Source organism: Folsomia candida, unplaced genomic scaffold (genome assembly GCF_002217175.1).
Source record: "Folsomia candida strain VU population unplaced genomic scaffold, ASM221717v1 Fcan01_Sc004, whole genome shotgun sequence".
Lineage (NCBI taxonomy): Eukaryota > Metazoa > Arthropoda > Collembola > Entomobryomorpha > Isotomidae > Folsomia > Folsomia candida.
In genome coordinates this window covers 8,085,838-8,103,244 of record NW_019091196.1, presented here as the reverse complement: position 1 = coordinate 8,103,244, position 17,407 = coordinate 8,085,838, and the positions used below count along the sequence as shown (strand labels likewise).

The window sequence follows — 17,407 nt, the reverse complement described above, 5'->3', positions numbered from 1 at the left end:
ATTATGTATACAATGGTACAATTCTACATGATACACGTTGTTGCAACTTAAATTTTTTACATACTAAATCTCCATTCTATATATTAGAGGAGCAACTTCAAACCCACAGCAAAGTGTTTTACTGGCCGGAAGCCATGGATAAGATTTTTAACAAGAATTCTGCCCGACTTCAAATGATGAGGGAACAAGCGGAAGAAAAATTGATCAAAGACCGCAAAAAATTTGAAGCACGCCTTGTCAAAATTTTGGAACATTTAGAAGTTTACAAAACCAAAGACTCTCCATATCTCAGTTTGGAAGAGATGCGAGTTAATTCGGAAAATCTTCGCGTTCTTAACGACGAGCTGCAAACCTGTATAAATACATCAGATGTATGTATTTAAATATTAATCTATTATACTAATCAATTTGCATTTTATGTCTCGTTGATCATTGGAATAATGCATGAACGCATTTTGCAGAAACTCAACGAAGAGGAGCGATTGTTGGACCAAGAACAGACCACGTTTGACGGCCTTCAAAGCTGTTTGCAGTTAATTGATCCATACTTCAAATTGTGGACGACCGCTTATGATTTTCACGTCAAATATAAGAAATGGTTTGAGGGCCCGTTTATGGGATTGGACGCTAATGAGATTAATGATGACGTCGAGGGTATGTGGAAAACCATGTACAAGCTGCAAAAATCCTTCCAAGACCAACCCGGTAAGTTGCACTCCTTCAGAGCCAGAAAATAAGCAAGTATCGAGCATCATAATGCTCAACTTTCTCTTGGTACATTTATCAGGTCCAAGAAAAGTTGCTGAAAATGTCAGAAATAAGATCGAACGGTTTAAACTCTACATGCCACTCTTACTCACGGTAAGTAAAATAACGGTTTAAGTAACGCTGTAGATGAGTATACATCATGAAAATCATCAAAATCAGGAATTGTTCCTTTAACAATTTTACCAGATCTGTAATCCTGGAATTCGTGAGCGCCATTGGGAATTGGTATATAAAAGTCGCTTGATTAAAATAATTTCTGCTAATTGAATAACGATTTGATCAATTACATAGATGAGTGAAATTTGTGGTGTTGTTCTTCAACCAACGGAGGAAACTACGCTGTCTGACATGATAGAGACAGGAATTGCAAAAATGGTCAATCAATTGGACGAGATTTCCGCCGCTGCCACAAAGGAATTCCAATTGGAGAAGAATCTGCAAAAGATGCAAGCGGAATGGCAAGATATTCAGTTTGATGTTATCGCCTACAGACAAACCGGAGTCAATATCTTATCCTCGCTTGACGACATTCAAACTATGATGGACGATCACATCCTGAAAGCACAAACAATGCGAGGCTCCCCCTTCATCAAACCACTAGAACACGAAATGAAACAATGGGAAGAGAAACTTATCGCCATGCAGGACATTTTGGACGCTTGGGTCAAGGTGCAATCCACTTGGATGTATCTCGAACCAATCTTTTCCTCTCCCGATATCATTAAACAAATGCCAAGTGAGGCTAAAAAATTTGCCGCTGTGGACAAAACTTGGCGAGAAATTATGCGGAACACGACCGAAAATCCGAATGTTCTCTATGCTACGGAATTTCCAAACATGTTGAAAGAATTAAACGAGGCCAACAATTTACTCGAGGAAATTCAAAAAGGTCTCAACGACTACTTGGAAAAGAAACGCCTCTTCTTCCCAAGATTCTTCTTCCTCAGTAATGACGAACTACTCGAAATTCTTAGTGAAACTAAAGATCCACTTCGTGTGCAGCCTCACTTAAAGAAGTGCTTTGAAGGCATCCATCGCTTAGAGTTTACGGCAGAGCTCATCATCACTGCCATGATCTCTGCAGAAAAGGAAATGGTTAATTTCGTCGGAGTTGTGAAACCACTCGAGGCGAGAGGAATGGTGGAAAAGTGGCTGGTCCTTGTATGCAAATCACATTTTTAGTCATGACAAGTTATTAATTAATCTAAGTCTAAGGGTCCCTGCTCCCTACTTTCAGGTTGAACATCAAATGATAAATTCTCTCAAAGATGTCATTGCTCGAAGTGTCATTGCATACGCTCATGGAACTCGGAAGGATTGGGTGTTACAATGGCCAGGTCAAGTCGTCATCTGTGGAGATTCCATTTTCTGGACGGCCGACGTGTCAGACTCGATACAAAATGGAACTCTGAAGGATTATCTTACTCTCAGCAATAGACAAATTGACGAAGTTGTTGGACTTGTTCGTGGTAAACTGGACTCTGGGAACCGGACCACTCTTGGTGCCTTGATCGTTATTGCTGTCCATGCTCGTGACGTTGTAGAGAGTTTGTGCAATTTGGAAATTACGAGCATTCAGGATTTCAACTGGATTAGCCAGCTTCGATATTACTTGGAAGGTATAAATTTGTATTTATTGTGTATTTTTGCGCATACGGACTAACTCCTCTTTCTGTATCGTTCTATGTTCAGGAGGACTTGTCCGAGTAAGAATGATCACTACAGACATTCGTTACGGTTACGAATATTTGGGAAATAGTTCTCGTCTTGTCATCACGCCCTTGACCGATCGCTGTTACCGCACACTAATGAGTGCATTGAAGCTGCACTTGGGCGGAGCCCCGGAAGGACCGGCCGGGACAGGAAAGACGGAAACAAGTAAAGATTTGGGTAGGTTATTGGGCTGTTTTACTAATATATAATTAGCATAATACATCGTTTAGACGGATATTTTTTTTACCAGTGCCTAATCCAGTTTTATTGTAATTTGATTTAGCAAAAGCGGTTGCAAAACAATGCGTCGTATTCAATTGTTCAGATGGACTGGATTACAAAGCGATGGGAAAGTTCTTTAAGGGGTTGGCCCAAGCAGGAGGTATTTATTTACTCAGAAAATTATAGCTATAATTTATTCTCTTTAAAAACTAAACCTTTGTTTACTACGCAGCGTGGGCTTGTTTTGACGAATTTAATCGAATCGAGTTGGAAGTATTGTCAGTGGTCGCACAACAAATTATGACAATTCAGCACGCCATTGCGGCGAGAGTAAAGACGTTCATTTTCGAAGATACTGAATTACGATTGAATCCGACATGTGCCGTGATCATTACAATGAACGTATGTACATATTGCATGTAAGAAGGGTTAATTAACTGCTTACCTTGATACGTCTATTTCACTAAGTAGCCCGGTTACGCTGGAAGAAGTGAATTGCCCGATAATCTCAAAGTTTTATTCCGAACGGTGGCCATGATGGTTCCTGATTACGCAATGATTGGTGAAATATCGTTGTACTCGATGGGATTTGTGGATGCAAGGAGGTGAAGCTGTCGTAGCGTATATAATATGTAAATTAAATTACATTTTGAACATGTTTTGAAAATAACGTATGCCTGCTATTTAGTTTGTCTGGCAAAATTGTCGACACTTATAAATTGTGTTCTGAGCAATTATCTTCGCAACACCATTACGATTATGGGATGCGTGCGGTGAAATCTGTGCTCACTGCAGCCGGAAACCTTAAGCTAAAATATCCTAAAGGTTTAATATTTAACATACTCGTGAAATGAAAATGACCGTGTCTAAATTTAAATGCGAGTACTATTTTTCACTAGAAATCGAATCCCGTCTGATCCTTAAAGCTATCAATGACGTCAATTTGCCAAAGTTTTTGGCCCAAGACATTCCACTCTTTGAAGGAATCATTTCCGATTTGTTTCCTGGCGTGAAACTCCTAAGACCTGATTTGGACCCTCTCATTGAAGCATTGAAAGTCATTTGTGATCAGAGAAATCTTCAACCCACGGACTTTTTTATTGAAAAAACTCTTCAAGTTTATGAGATGATTTTGGTCCGGCACGGTCTCATGGTTGTTGGAGAAGCACTGGGAGGCAAGACTTGTTCATATCAGGTGAGCCGATTTGAGTCGAGTTGAATGGTCAAGTAATTCATCAAATATTTTTTGACGTGTCACATTTACTATTGTCTCTTTTGTGTACTTATCCAGTGCCTCGCCGCAGCACTGACTGACATAAAGAACAATAAAACTCCCGGATTTATCGAGAAACGAGTCACGTACAAGATCGTTAACCCAAAGGCGATCACAATGGGACAATTATATGGATGCTTTGACCCTGTATCACACGAATGGTCGGATGGAGTTGTTGCAAACACATTCAGAGAAATGGCTTCATCAACTAATGACGATAGGAAGTGGCTCGTATTTGACGGACCTGTTGATGCCGGTTTGTAAATTTCAGCAGTCATGTAATGTACATACTTTACAAAATTAATAAACATGATATATTTTTAATAATTTTTTTAGTTTGGATTGAAAATATGAACACCGTTTTGGATGACAACAAAAAATTGTGTTTAATGTCTGGCGAAATTATTCAAATGACTCCCGTGATGAATATGATGTTCGAACCGGCCGATTTAGAGCAGGCGTCGCCTGCTACCGTGTCTCGTTGCGGAATGATTTACTTGGAACCGAAACAGCTTGGGTGGAGACCGTTGAAGGTAAGAGTAATAATATGAAACTTACTTAATAAGTATTGCCTGACTAATTACTGTGTTTGTAATTATGTTCAAGGACTCCTACCTAAATCGGCTTCCTGTCGGAATTAACGAAGAACAGAAAGAACTCCTGGAGGAATTATTCGAGTGGTTAATTCCTGCTTGTTTCGAGTTTATTCGACATGAATGCAAGTCCTTTATTCCAACGTCTGAGCTGCATCAATTTCAGGTTTGGAGCATATTTAGAAGTTCATTAAAACCTGTTGAAAACTATGACAAGTCTTTCTTTTTCTGAGTAGAGTTTTGTCCGGCTCTATCGATCATATTTGAAAGGAGACGGAAATGATGACAAGAGTCCACAAAGCACAATCTGGCTTCAGTACAGCTTTATCTGGACCGTCGTGTGGAGTTTGGGAGGCACTCTAATTCAAGAGAGCAGGGAGAAATTTGACGTCTTTTATCGTGCCCTGTTGATTGGAAATAACAAGGATTTTCCTAAACCCAAATCTTTTAAGCTGACAAAGAACCAAATGTTTCCTGAAAGGGGGTCAGTTTTCGACTACATTTGCGACAAGAGGAATAATCAGTGGATGTTTTGGATGGACACGGTTGATCGTGAATCGGTGAAAATTCCTTTGACCGCAAAAGTATGTAGGCACAAATGTTATTTTTTTCAACTAAATATTTAACTTTCCGTGGTTTGTTTTACATACAAATTGTATCATTAACTCTACAGGTCAATGAATTAATAATCCCAACGGATGAAACCGCTCGTCAAATGTTTTTCTTAAAGGTGTATCTGAACAATGAAATTCCCGTCATGTTCGTAGGGCCCACAGGAACAGGGAAAAGTGCCATCACTCTAAATTACTTGATGGGACTCCCAAAAGAGAAATACGTTCCAAATGTGATCAACTTTTCTGCTCGAACATCCGCAAATCAAACTCAAGACATCATAATGAGCAAGTTGGATCGAAGAAAGAAGGGAGTTTTTGGCCCCAGTATCGGAAAGAAATGCATCGTATTTGTGGACGATTTAAGCATGCCCCAGAAAGAGATTTATGGAGCTCAACCCCCAATCGAGCTTATCCGACAGTGGATTGATCATGGAAATTGGTACGATAAGAAGGACACGACGACAATTTCACTTATTGACATGGTATTGATTTCTGTGCAAGTAAAGATTTTAACAAATATGACAAAACAGTCAAGTAACTAATGTTATTTGTAGTTATTCGCCGGTGCAATGGGACCTCCTGGCGGTGGAAGAAACGACATCACAGCACGCTTAGTCCGACACATGAGCATCCTTGCCATCGACTCCTTTGATGACAACACCCTCAAGAAAATTTTCACCTCTATCGTCGACTGGCATTTTGGCAAGGATTACGACCCTGAAGTCGTCCGTTGGGCGAGACCCATGATAAATGCAACCATGCAAGTCTACAAGTCGGCAATGTCCCTCTTCCTCCCTACGCCTGCCAAGTCACACTACGTTTTCAACCTCCGTGATTTCTCTCGAGTCGTACGAGGGCTTCTTCTCATCCCTGCTTCGCATCTGACAGAACCAACCAAATTGATGAGACTCTGGGTCCACGAGGTGTATCGTGTCTTTTACGACCGTCTAGTCGACGAGAAGGATCGTCTCACATTTTTCACACTGACCTCCTCCACTGTGGAGGAAAACTTTAAGCAAGACATGCAGAAAATGTTGGGCCATTTAGTACCTGACGGAAAAAAGGTAGAAGATGTCAACATTCGCAGCTTGATATTTGGAGATTACATGGATCCCAAGGCGGACAACAAGATTTATGACGAAGTCGTAGATTTGCACCAGTTGAGCGAAATTATGGAAGGCTATTTGAAAGAGTACAATTCAATTTCGAAAACCCACATGTCTCTCGTCCTCTTCCAATTTGCAATTGAACACATTTCCCGAATTGCCCGTGTCCTCAAGCAAGACAACGGACATGCACTGCTGATTGGCATTGGGGGGAGTGGTAGACAGAGTTTGACCAAAATGGCAGCTTTCATGGCTGGCTATGACTTGATTCAGATCGAGATCAGCCGAACGTATGGGACTCACGAGTGGAGAGAGGATCTCAAAAAGGTTCTCAAACATGCAGGCAATGATGGGAAACAGACCGTGTTTCTCTTTGCCGACAATCAAATCAAGGACGAAAGTTTTGTTGAAGACATCAACATGATTCTGAACACGGGAGATGTTCCCAACTTGTTCCAGGCGGATGAGAAGGGAGAGATTTTAGAAAAAATGCAGAGTGCGGCGAAAGAATATGGGAAAAAAATTGAAACTTCTCCTCTTTCTCTGTACAATTTCTTTATTGAAAGAGTTCGGTCCAATTTGCACGTTGTTCTTGCCATGTCTCCCGTCGGAGATGCGTTCCGCGTGAGGCTTAGGATGTTTCCGTCACTAATTAATTGCTGCACCATTGATTGGCAAGTTTTTATTGTCAGCACATTTTAGCAAAATGACGCTAGCTGTATATATAATGATGAGGACGTATGATTTTCAGGTTCACAGAGTGGCCAGAGGACGCATTGGAAAAGGTTGCTCAAAAATTCTTGTCAACTTTGGACACGGACGAACCAATACGAGAAGCGTGTGTTTTAATGTGCCAATTTTTTCATGAATCCGTTCGGAAACTATCAACCGAGTGAGTCGCAAATATTTGCAATGCAAGTTGACTATGCAAAAGTATAACGTGTCTGATCCTCGAATTCAAGGCTTTATGAGCAACTTGGCCGAAAGAATTACGTCACTCCGACCTCTTATCTCGAATTGATTTTGACCTTCAAATCACTCCTGAGCAAAAAGCGAGAAGAAATCGAGGAGCAACGTCACCGCTACCTCAACGGCTTAGACAAATTGCAATTCGCTGCCTCTCAAGTTGCCGTTATGCAAGATGAGCTCACAGCATTGCAACCAAAACTTATCGAAACCTCAGCCGCTACTGAGAAGTTGATGATAAAAATTGAACGGGACACGGTGGACGTAGAAGCAACAAAGGAAGTTGTAGCTGCTGATGAAGCACTGGCAAACGAGGCAGCTGCTGCTGCCCAGGCCATCAAGGATGATTGTGAAAATGACCTCGCTGAAGCAATTCCTGCCCTTGAAGCAGCCCTGCAGGCTTTGGATACTTTAAAACCTGGTACTTTATTTATCTCAATTTGTCATATTGCGTGTAGTAAGTGGACAGAAAAATGATAGATTTCTCTCCATTCTAGCCGATATAACTGTCGTCAAATCGATGAAGAATCCTCCAGCTGCGGTGAAAATGGTGCTGGAAGCAATCTGTGTCATGAGAGGTATCAAACCAGAGAAAAAGATGGATGCCAACGGACGACCGTTTGAGGACTATTGGGCAGGTAAGGTTAGGTTAGGTTGATATGGGATACGTTGGACAGAATATAAGAGCACAGAAAGTAACCTTACATTCAAGTGGCATAGAAAAGCAAATGAATGATGTGCCTTTATTTATATCTCATCGTTCAAACGCATATCATCGGTATGCTCGACTGAAATAGTAAGGGACCTTGTCGTTAAAAATTTGTAAACTGCCTGTACAAAAGCTCTGTCCCCTTCATAAATAGTCTGTACATTTTCGTATTTACTATTGTCCCTTCGAATGAGGATGCCCTTGTACGATTGACCTTTCATTTCTGCAACAATTAGTGCTGCCTGCCCCAACCCCTCTTTTCTTGTGCAATCGTCTCTTACTAAATTGAATAGATCCTTTTGCTGATCCGTCCACTGTGTAAAAGATGTATGTGTGTTAATTGTGGCGGCAAGCTGTAGTTGTTCATCAGAGAGGGGGGTTTGGTAGATGGGCCCTGATTTGAATTGGTCAGTACTGCAATTCAGAAATCAGTGTTTTAGTTGGTTGAATAGACTTGCATATATGTATTTAAACTAACTGAGTGAATTCGGAATGATCCTGCCCCCCAGCCTTCGACGTTTTGAGACCAATACTGATTTGGTTGTTCGATTCAACCCCGCAATATAGGTTTGGCAACTTCTGACAATACCGATCCTTGTCAATTAGTGGGGAGCTGATATCATCATGGTCTCTCATGGAGAAAGTCACTCCATTCGCTTCCAAAGTCCTCTCCACCACTGCCAAGTTAGCCTCTACCATATAAATCTCCTTTTGAAGAAAAATATGCGGTTTAATGGGGGCCTCCAACTCCTTCATCTCCAGATTTCTGAACAGAGTTATGAGCGCAACGGACAACTGGAAATAAAAATCCGATTGTTATTAATTTTAAAAGTAATTAAATATGTTACTCACTGTGATGGAATGCGTGGTAGGAAGTCGTTCCGGAGAGGAGAGTAGACAAGAGTTTTCATAGATAGGGGAGAAATTTGCGTTAGGATGAGTTAAGAGGTATCTCTCTACTTGTGTTACGTTGGGAGCTATCTTTTGAAACATCTGTTTCGTCCATTCTTTTTTTAGCACACTCGGATAACTTAGCGCAGCATGATAATGGATGGACTTCTCATTAGTATCACGAAAAACGGTGAAATGTTGTAATCGGGTTGTTGAATGGAGATTACACAAATACCCCTCCGATGTTGACTGAGACCAACATTGCTTGCATTTTTTGAGGTGAGGGAAGCCTTTGTGTAGAACGCCATAACACAACGTTAATCCGTTCCAATACAAAGGGATGAAGTCATCCCACTCGGTAATTTGTGGGCTCTTGACATCATCTTTTTCCCTGGTCTTAGCACCTTTGGTTGGTTTTTTTCTGGGTGTCGCTGATCTGTCCCGAGTTGTTGGCCTACGAATTTTGACAGGGAAAAACTTCTCCATTCCTCCTGTTTTGTGATTTTCATAATGAATCCTCCATTCCCCCATTAGCGCAAAAAAAAGAGGATGGTTGTCCAGTTCGCCATCCTTTCCAACAAAACCTCTTTGAAGAAGAAGATTCCTCACATAATCAAATATGTTTCGGATATTACTCTTCCTGGGTCGTTTGAATTTTTTTATGATGTTCCCATCTTGATCAAAATCCGCATCATCAACCAAATCCAAGTCAGATGTGTCTGTTGTTGAGGGTGAAAGGGACGCTGCAGATGATACAGGAGTGGATGATTTGGGTGATGGGGATGATCGGCTGAATGGCGAGACCGGGGATTGAGGTTGAAGAAAGAGTAGGGGAATGCATTTCTAAAACATGGACAGAAATCATTGCATGTAAATTACATTAAGGTGTGCATTTTATAGCTATTCACTCACATAACCAACTAATCTCGAAGCAAGTTCTCTCGTCATTGCATCTACGTTGTTGCCAATCCGTTTGAGATAAACATCCGGATTTTTGGGAGGTTCGTATTCCGCATCAATGGGATTTATCACTATACACACAAAATAAAGTCGAAATGAATCAAAATCCAATATCATGCATGATCTAAAGTTTTACCATTTCTACTCAGGCCAGATTCTGCATCACACTCCGCTCTTGACCTATCCACAAAGACATCTACAAACGTCAGTCCACCTTCCTCATGGGAAACCCTTGCTTTTTGTCCTATGAATGTGCATGGAATTGTGTAAATACATAAAATATTATATCATTTATTAAAAACAGCCTGCATTTTACCTCATGTAATGGAGCAACAATCGATATGATTGAAACATATCCCTCATTGGTGAACCCTTTGGCATATTCACTAGCTAAGTGAACAAACTCCGACCGATCCTTCTTGCAATCAAAATCCAAATTTTTGCATAGTCCGGCCCTTAATTCCTTCCCGTCCACTTTTTTGACAGGTATTCCATTTGATTTGAGCAGTTGAGTGAGGGAAGTGGAAATGGTGGTCTTCCCCGACTTCGCTAGACCTGTTCATACAATGATGATTATTAAGCGATACAAAAAAATGAAAACTTATTAAGCCCCATTCAATAATAATATTAAAACATACCAGTTATAAGAATCGTACATCCTTTCTTTACCCCACTTTCACTTTGCCGTTTCATCCTCTTATTAGTTGGTGGAGAAGGGGATGGTGACCCAACCTGGGTAATTTTACTGCAGGTGGGGGTGTTCATTTTCAGTTTTATGTTGTTTAATAATCGTACAAACAGTTGTACGAAACACTTGTTGACAAATAATCGTACAAACAGTTGAATGAAATGAGACACTTGTTGACAAAGAGAACCCGGCACTAGTTTTTTGGATGTTGTCTGAACTTAAGGGGCATATCCATACAACACACGTCAATTGATTACTAACTATTTCGTTTTCCCTAGCGTCTCTTAAGATGTTGGGAGACATGAAGTTTCTAGACGGACTAAAAGAATATGACAAGGACAACATTCCTGGTCCAGTTATTAAGAAAGTCAGAGAAAAATTCATCAAGAATCCAGAGTTTGATCCTGCCATCATCAAAAATGTGTCAACCGCGTGTGAGGGTTTGTGCAAATGGGTGAAAGCCATGGAAGTTTATGATCGCGTCATTAAAATCGTGGAACCCAAGAAGCTAAAGTTGGCCGAGGCTGAGAACGAGTTGCAAAGTCAGATGGATAAGCTTAACGAGAAGAGGGCACAACTCCAACAGGTTACGGATAAGTTACAAGCACTGAATGACGAATATGCAGCCATGAACAAGAAGAAGAAGGATTTGGAGGACAATATAGAGCTCTGTTCTCAAAAGTTGGAGAGGGCAGAGAAACTTATTGGTACATGATATATTCTCAATTTGGGAAATTGTCAAAGTACTAAAAACAAATCAAATTTTAGATGGACTGGGTGGCGAAAAGACTCGATGGAGTGATGGGGCTGCCATGTTGGCTGATAAATTACACAATATTATTGGTGACGTGTTGATTGGTGCGGCTGTGGTGGCGTACCTTGGTCCATTTACGGTGGATTTTCGACAGGTTCGTAAAAATTATGTCCATGGGTATTAAAACGAGTATAAAAATATAAATACATGTGTCCATAACTTTGTCAGGGCTGCGTTGATAAATGGCAGAGAAAGTGCGCCTCCCAGAAAATCCCCTGTTCTCAAGTGTTCTCCTTGATCTCGACATTGGGAGATCCAGTAAAGATTCGGCTCTGGCATCTTGCTGGCCTTCCTATCGATAATTTCTCCATCGATAATGGAATAATTGTTACAAATGCTCGCCGGTAAGCAAGATGAACGTGATCATGACTGCAGATATGTTTCATGGTAATTTTCTTTCTCAGTTGGCCATTGATGATTGATCCTCAAGCGCAGGCGAGTAAATGGATACGAAACTTGGAGAAGTCGAACCGTTTGGGAGTCATTAAACTAACAGATCATGGTTACATTCGCGTGGTCGAACATTCCATTCAGATGGGAATTCCCGTTCTCCTCGACAACGTTGGCGAAGAAATTGACCCCGCTCTTGAACCTGTTCTCCTCAAGCAGACCTTCAGACAGGGTGGCATTGTGTGCATTAAGATTGGAGAAAGTATCGTCGAGTACAACAAGAACTTCCGGTTTTATATTATTACTCGGTTACGAAATCCTCATTACCTTCCCGAAACGGCGGTTAAGGTTAATTACTCATTATTTTATTGTATCAAAGTCGATATTTCTATGTTTGTGTACATATGTAAGTTGCTAAAGTTGATATAAACCCCTGCACAGGTCACCCTGCTAAACTTCATGATTACGCCACTCGGCTTGCAAGACCAGCTCTTAGGAATTGTGGCTGCCAAAGAAGAGCCAGTTTTGGAGGAGCAGAAAAATCATCTCGTCGTGGAGGGCGTCACTAATAAGAATCTGCTCAAGGAGATTGAGGACAAAATCCTACAAGTGCTGTCCAGCTCGAAAGGAAATATTTTAGAGGACGAGACAGCCATTCAAATCCTCTCCTCGTCGAAAGAACTGTCCCAAGAAATTCTTGCCAAACAAGAAATTGCGGCCGTAACGGAAAAGAAAATTGATGAGACTCGAAACAGATACAGACCAGTTGCTCTCCACTCCAGCACTTTGTTCTTCTGCATATCTGAGTTGGCCAACATTGATCCCATGTACCAATACTCCTTGGCGTGGTTTATTAACCTGTACTCATCAAGTATTACAAACAGTCGTCAATCCAAGGATTTAGCGTCAAGAATCCACTTCCTGAATGAACACTTTACCTCCTCCATTTATCGCAATGTGTGCCGATCTCTCTTTGAAAAGGATAAGTTGGTCTTCTCTTTTGTGCTCTGTGTCGCCCTGATGAAATCCAAAGGAGAGTTTGATATGGAGACGTGGAAATTTCTCCTCACTGGTGGAATTGCGTTGGAAAATCCGTATGCCAACCCAGCACCAGAGTGGTTATCGGACAAAGCATGGTCAGAAATTGTTCGAGTCAGCACAATGAAACCATTTGCAAAATTGATGAGTTTCGTGAACAAGCATATCCAACTTTGGAAAGAACTGTACGATTCGTCAGAACCTCAAGACGTCACGTTGCCGAGTCCATGGGACAAAATGAGCGACCTGGAGAGACTGGTCATTCTTCGCTGCTTCCGTCCGGACAAGTTGGTCCCCGCAGTACAATTATTCATTACGAAGAATTTAGGACGTGAATTTATCGAACCTCCACCCTTTGACTTGGAGTCTTCGTACAATGACTCGAATTCTGCAACTCCATTGGTCTTCATCTTGTCACCGGGTTTGTTATTTATTAGATTTTGTTTTGCATATACAACTTGAACTAAAATGTATTTCCTGATTATTTACTTGTTATTAGGAGCCGATCCTACCCTTGGTTTGTTCAAGTTTGCGGGAGACAAGGGATTTACTGGGAACAAGATGCAGTCCATATCCCTCGGTCAAGGACAAGGTCCAGTTGCTCGGAGAATGATTGACGAATCTGCGGCGGAAGGATCTTGGGTTGTCTTACAAAATTGTCACTTGGTAAAACACCATTTTGTCATGCATAATACTCACTAGAAAAAATCATTACCAGAATTTGAATCACATATAAATTATGTTTAAATATTTTATAATATTAATGTTTTCAGGCCACAAGTTGGATGCCCGTGCTTGAAATGATCTGTCAAGACATCATCACCGCGGATGGGACACACCCCACATTTCGACTCTGGCTCACGTCTTACCCAAGTCCAAACTTCCCCATAACCGTTTTACAAAATAGCGTCAAGATGACTAACGAAGCTCCACAAGGCCTCAGAGCTAATCTGCTACGAAGTTATGCTGGAAATCCTATCTCGGACCCAAACTTTTTCACATCTGTAAAATTAAATTCACGAGCCTGGCAGCGAATGCTATTTGGTCTCTGCTTTTTCCATGCAGTTGTCCAAGAACGGAGAAAGTTCGGTCCTTTGGGATGGAACAATTTGTACGAGTTTTCCGAGAGCGATCTCAGAATCTCATTGATGCAGTTGCAACAATTTTTACAGTAAGGAATTGGTTTTATTCTTTCATATTTACTACTTCCCAGAACGTATGAGTAAAAAGAACGAGTAGTCATATACAGCTTGACAATTTCATTAACTACAAATAAACTAGAACTCCGTTGATTTTGACTCTTTTGACAATTTTGACTCTTTCGATTCCTGTTATAAAGGCAAATATTAAAGGGCGAAAATTTAAATCATACTTGGATAATTAACCTGGCTCAATTTGTCGAGCATGTTTCGCAATGCCGGTCTCCCGTATTCTCGGACAAAGGTGTGAAACTGTTGGGGAATGGGATGGTTCTCCGAATCTTTTTTCTTTTTTGAAGGAGACAAACTTTCTCCAGAAACAATTGTCTCAGCCAAATTCCTTTTTGTTCCCGATTTCCCATCCTTATTCTCTTTGGCTGCAACTGCCTTCTTTCCCTGTTCTAAAAACAATGAAAATCTGACATTGCAGATAAATGGAGTTCTAAAACATAAGAATAATCTAAATACCTGTGTTTTTCCAGTTATGATATGTTAGTGCCTGTCGAAGTGTTTCCGAGTAATGCTGGGCAAATGCTGATTTCTTGAGTTTGTCGCGAACAGAACCTTTTTCCTTCTCCGTTAGTTCGTACGTGGATGCGTAGTTCTGTAATAATAAGTATATCATGGTAATTAGAAGATGGGCTACAGATAACAAAGAAAACAACCCTGCATATACACTTACTGAATATATACTATTTACGAAATGCTGGCGAGCATACATTTTGAATCCAACACTGGTTTCAGTGACTCTTGCTGTGAATTGTTCTTCTTCATTTATTTTCTTCTTGAGCGTTACTATAAAAAGCTTACGCGCTGTCGAGTGGTCACAAAAACAAAGGTCTTCTGCTAGAAAATGTTTTCTATAAAAGTAAACAATAAACATTAGCTCAGCATTACATGATTTGAAATATCGTAAAATCAAGACGAAACAGAAAAAAATCAACTTACGAAACTATACAAAAAGAGTTTTTATTGTCTCGTTTTCTTGCGGCTGTAGGCGCATGGTAGGAATTGCAGACACCAAGAAACACTCCAACCACACTTTTATCATGAACACATTTGATCTCCTCCCCCCAAATCATCCTCTGATCGTCTGGAAGGACTGCATTGTACCCAGGCTCATTGTGACACTCGGTTCTGTGTTTATTCAATGACTTGAGAGTTTGCAACGCGTAGGTACAGCCTTCGAAATCACATTTAAAAGAATTATCTGGACTATGAACTTGTTGGTAGTGGCGTTTATAATTAGTTGCAAATGAAATTCTTGCTTTGCATATATTGCAACGTTGATTAATTTTATCGTAGCCCCCCTCCATGTTTAGTCTTATCAATTTAACCTAAAACTTTTTTTTTTACTGATTATCACACTGACGAAAAGTAAACACAGTTTGACTCCCACCATGCACATGTACATAAGTGGGGCATCCTGATCCTAAATCTACTCAATTTGTCTTTTACTCTGGACTGGACATTTGAGGATTATTGATTTGATTCATTTTACTCATACGTTCGTACAAAAAAACATTATAACATTCATTATAACATTGCAAATGTTCTTAAGTGATTATTTAGTCATTCCTTTCGATGCGCTGACCTATCTCACGGGAGAATGTAATTATGGTGGGAGGGTAACGGATGACAAGGACAGAAGACTTTTGAATAGTTTGTTATCCATTTTCTACAACAAGGATATTGTGGACAAAGACAAGTACGTTAATAGAAACTTATCTATTTTCCAGTATTGTGTAAACATGCATAAACTAATCTTGACTTTGTGTGTATAGTTATGTCCTATCATCAAGTGGGATTTACTACGTTCCTGGCGAAGCCAATTATAATGCATGCATGCAATACGTGAAAACATTGCCATTGAATCCGAATCCTGAGGTATTTGGGCTGCATGAAAATGCAAATATCACGAAAGGAAATCAGGAGACTTTTCAGGTGCGAAAATTACCACACATTAGTTTACTACTTTATCAGATTCTGAATAAACTAATATATATTGCTTACAGTTATTGGATAGTGCACTCTTGACCCAAACTGAATTAAAGTCCGGAAGTGGAGGTGCAGACACGTCCGGCTCAAAAGTAATCGATATCGCTCAAGATATCCTCAACAAGCTACCCGCTGATTACGATTTGGAAAGTGTGATGGAGAAATTCCCCGTCGATTACATGAACTCGATGAACACCGTGTTAAGACAGGAACTCATCCGATTCAACAGGCTCACCAAAGTTGTCCGAGAGACGCTTCGAAATGTGCAAAAAGCCATCAAGGGTTTAGTCGTGATGTCACTCGAGTTGGACGAAGTTTTCAAAAGTATGCTGATAGGGAAGGTTCCGAAGGCGTGGGCATCGAAATCCTACCCATCCCTGAAGCCTTTGGGAAGCTATGTGGCCGACTTGTTACAAAGACTCGCCTTCTTGCAGAGATGGATTAACACGGGTGCGCCGAGTGTGTTTTGGCTGTCAGGATTCTACTTTACGCAATCTTTTTTGACCGGAGTCACACAAAATTATGCGAGAAGATATAAAATTCCAATTGATCATTTGGGATTTGAGTTTGAAATCACGGCTTTCGAAAAAAGTGCAGATGTGCCCCCAGACGATGGGGCGTATTGTCGGGTATGTGACGATATTAATTTACGAGATTATTTATTTCATGATATGAAATGGCAAGGAAAAAATGAATGAATTATGAATTTATTCCTTGCATACTATATAAAAGGATGATGATGTAATGGTGGATGTAAGGTTTTTACAGAACTTTTAGCTTCATGTCAAATTAACCTGTAGAGCAATGCAGAGTATGCATAACTAGTGTAATTAATACATGCTTGTAGAGACACACATACATACATTTACGCAGAATTTTATACTAGCTTTTTGCCACGCGTAGTTTTGTGAAAAAAAACAACTTTCAAAAACTTGATCATGAAGTTATACGTATTTCCACGATTTAGGGTCTCTTTCTCGAAGGAGCTCGTTGGGACCGTCAAAATAAGCAGTTGGCCGAATCTTTCCCCAAAATCTTGTACGATTCTATCCCTGTGATCTGGTTTAGACCTGGCGACAAGGTACTTTTACTTGCACGCAATTCAAACAAATGATGCTCACTCATTCTTAAAACATTCCCATTTCTTCAGGCCAAATTCATCCTCAAACCATCCTACGAATGTCCCGTCTACAAAACCAGTGCTCGCCGCGGAACCTTATCTACAACTGGTCACTCGACCAACTTTGTCCTCTATCTCAAACTTCTGTCCGATCTTCCTCAGCAACACTGGATAAACAGGGGGACGGCTGGACTCTGCCAACTTGCCGACTGATTGCACACAGTTTGCAATTTTCTACCACATTTTTCTACCGAAATTTGCATACGTAACAAGTCTGATTTTCAACTCCAATGAACAATGAACATTTATTGAGAAATAATAAAATATATGTAAATATGCAACTCA

The 17,407-nt window shown here is 40.5% G+C and overlaps 3 protein-coding genes across 3 annotated transcripts; 1 reads left to right on the top strand and 2 right to left on the bottom strand.

The window, feature by feature from the left end:
• The first annotated feature begins 1,054 nt into the window (after window positions 1-1,054).
• LOC110849062 (dynein heavy chain 3, axonemal) lies at window positions 1,055-17,403 on the top strand. Its single transcript, XM_035851252.1, has 29 exons — window positions 1,055-1,929; window positions 2,006-2,387; window positions 2,461-2,658; window positions 2,765-2,863; window positions 2,936-3,105; window positions 3,175-3,308; window positions 3,392-3,528; window positions 3,603-3,898; window positions 3,995-4,232; window positions 4,313-4,509; window positions 4,583-4,735; window positions 4,806-5,153; window positions 5,243-5,665; window positions 5,738-6,963; window positions 7,041-7,181; window positions 7,252-7,676; window positions 7,753-7,893; window positions 10,782-11,210; window positions 11,272-11,411; window positions 11,486-11,661; window positions 11,722-12,055; window positions 12,149-13,166; window positions 13,245-13,411; window positions 13,519-13,916; window positions 15,506-15,652; window positions 15,729-15,888; window positions 15,960-16,571; window positions 16,910-17,023; window positions 17,093-17,403. The coding sequence occupies exons 1-29, from the start codon at window positions 1,060-1,062 to the stop codon at window positions 17,273-17,275; spliced, it is 9,456 nt and encodes a 3,151-aa protein (XP_035707145.1). The 5' UTR covers window positions 1,055-1,059; the 3' UTR covers window positions 17,276-17,403.
• Window positions 7,962-10,665, bottom strand: LOC110849545. The gene is made up of 7 exons (XM_035851250.1): window positions 10,454-10,665; window positions 10,132-10,370; window positions 9,952-10,059; window positions 9,768-9,886; window positions 8,817-9,698; window positions 8,443-8,759; window positions 7,962-8,378 (listed from the first exon to the last, which is right to left on the bottom strand). Exons 4-7 carry the CDS (start codon window positions 9,801-9,803, stop codon window positions 8,003-8,005), a joined length of 1,611 nt encoding a protein of 536 aa, XP_035707143.1. The 5' UTR covers window positions 9,804-9,886; window positions 9,952-10,059; window positions 10,132-10,370; window positions 10,454-10,665; the 3' UTR covers window positions 7,962-8,002.
• LOC110849543 lies at window positions 13,909-15,355 on the bottom strand. The gene is made up of 5 exons (XM_022096963.2): window positions 14,893-15,355; window positions 14,627-14,804; window positions 14,413-14,548; window positions 14,131-14,345; window positions 13,909-14,073 (listed from the first exon to the last, which is right to left on the bottom strand). The coding sequence occupies exons 1-5, from the start codon at window positions 15,258-15,260 to the stop codon at window positions 14,023-14,025; spliced, it is 948 nt and encodes a 315-aa protein (XP_021952655.1). The 5' UTR covers window positions 15,261-15,355; the 3' UTR covers window positions 13,909-14,022.
• Window positions 17,404-17,407: the final 4 nt, after the last annotated feature.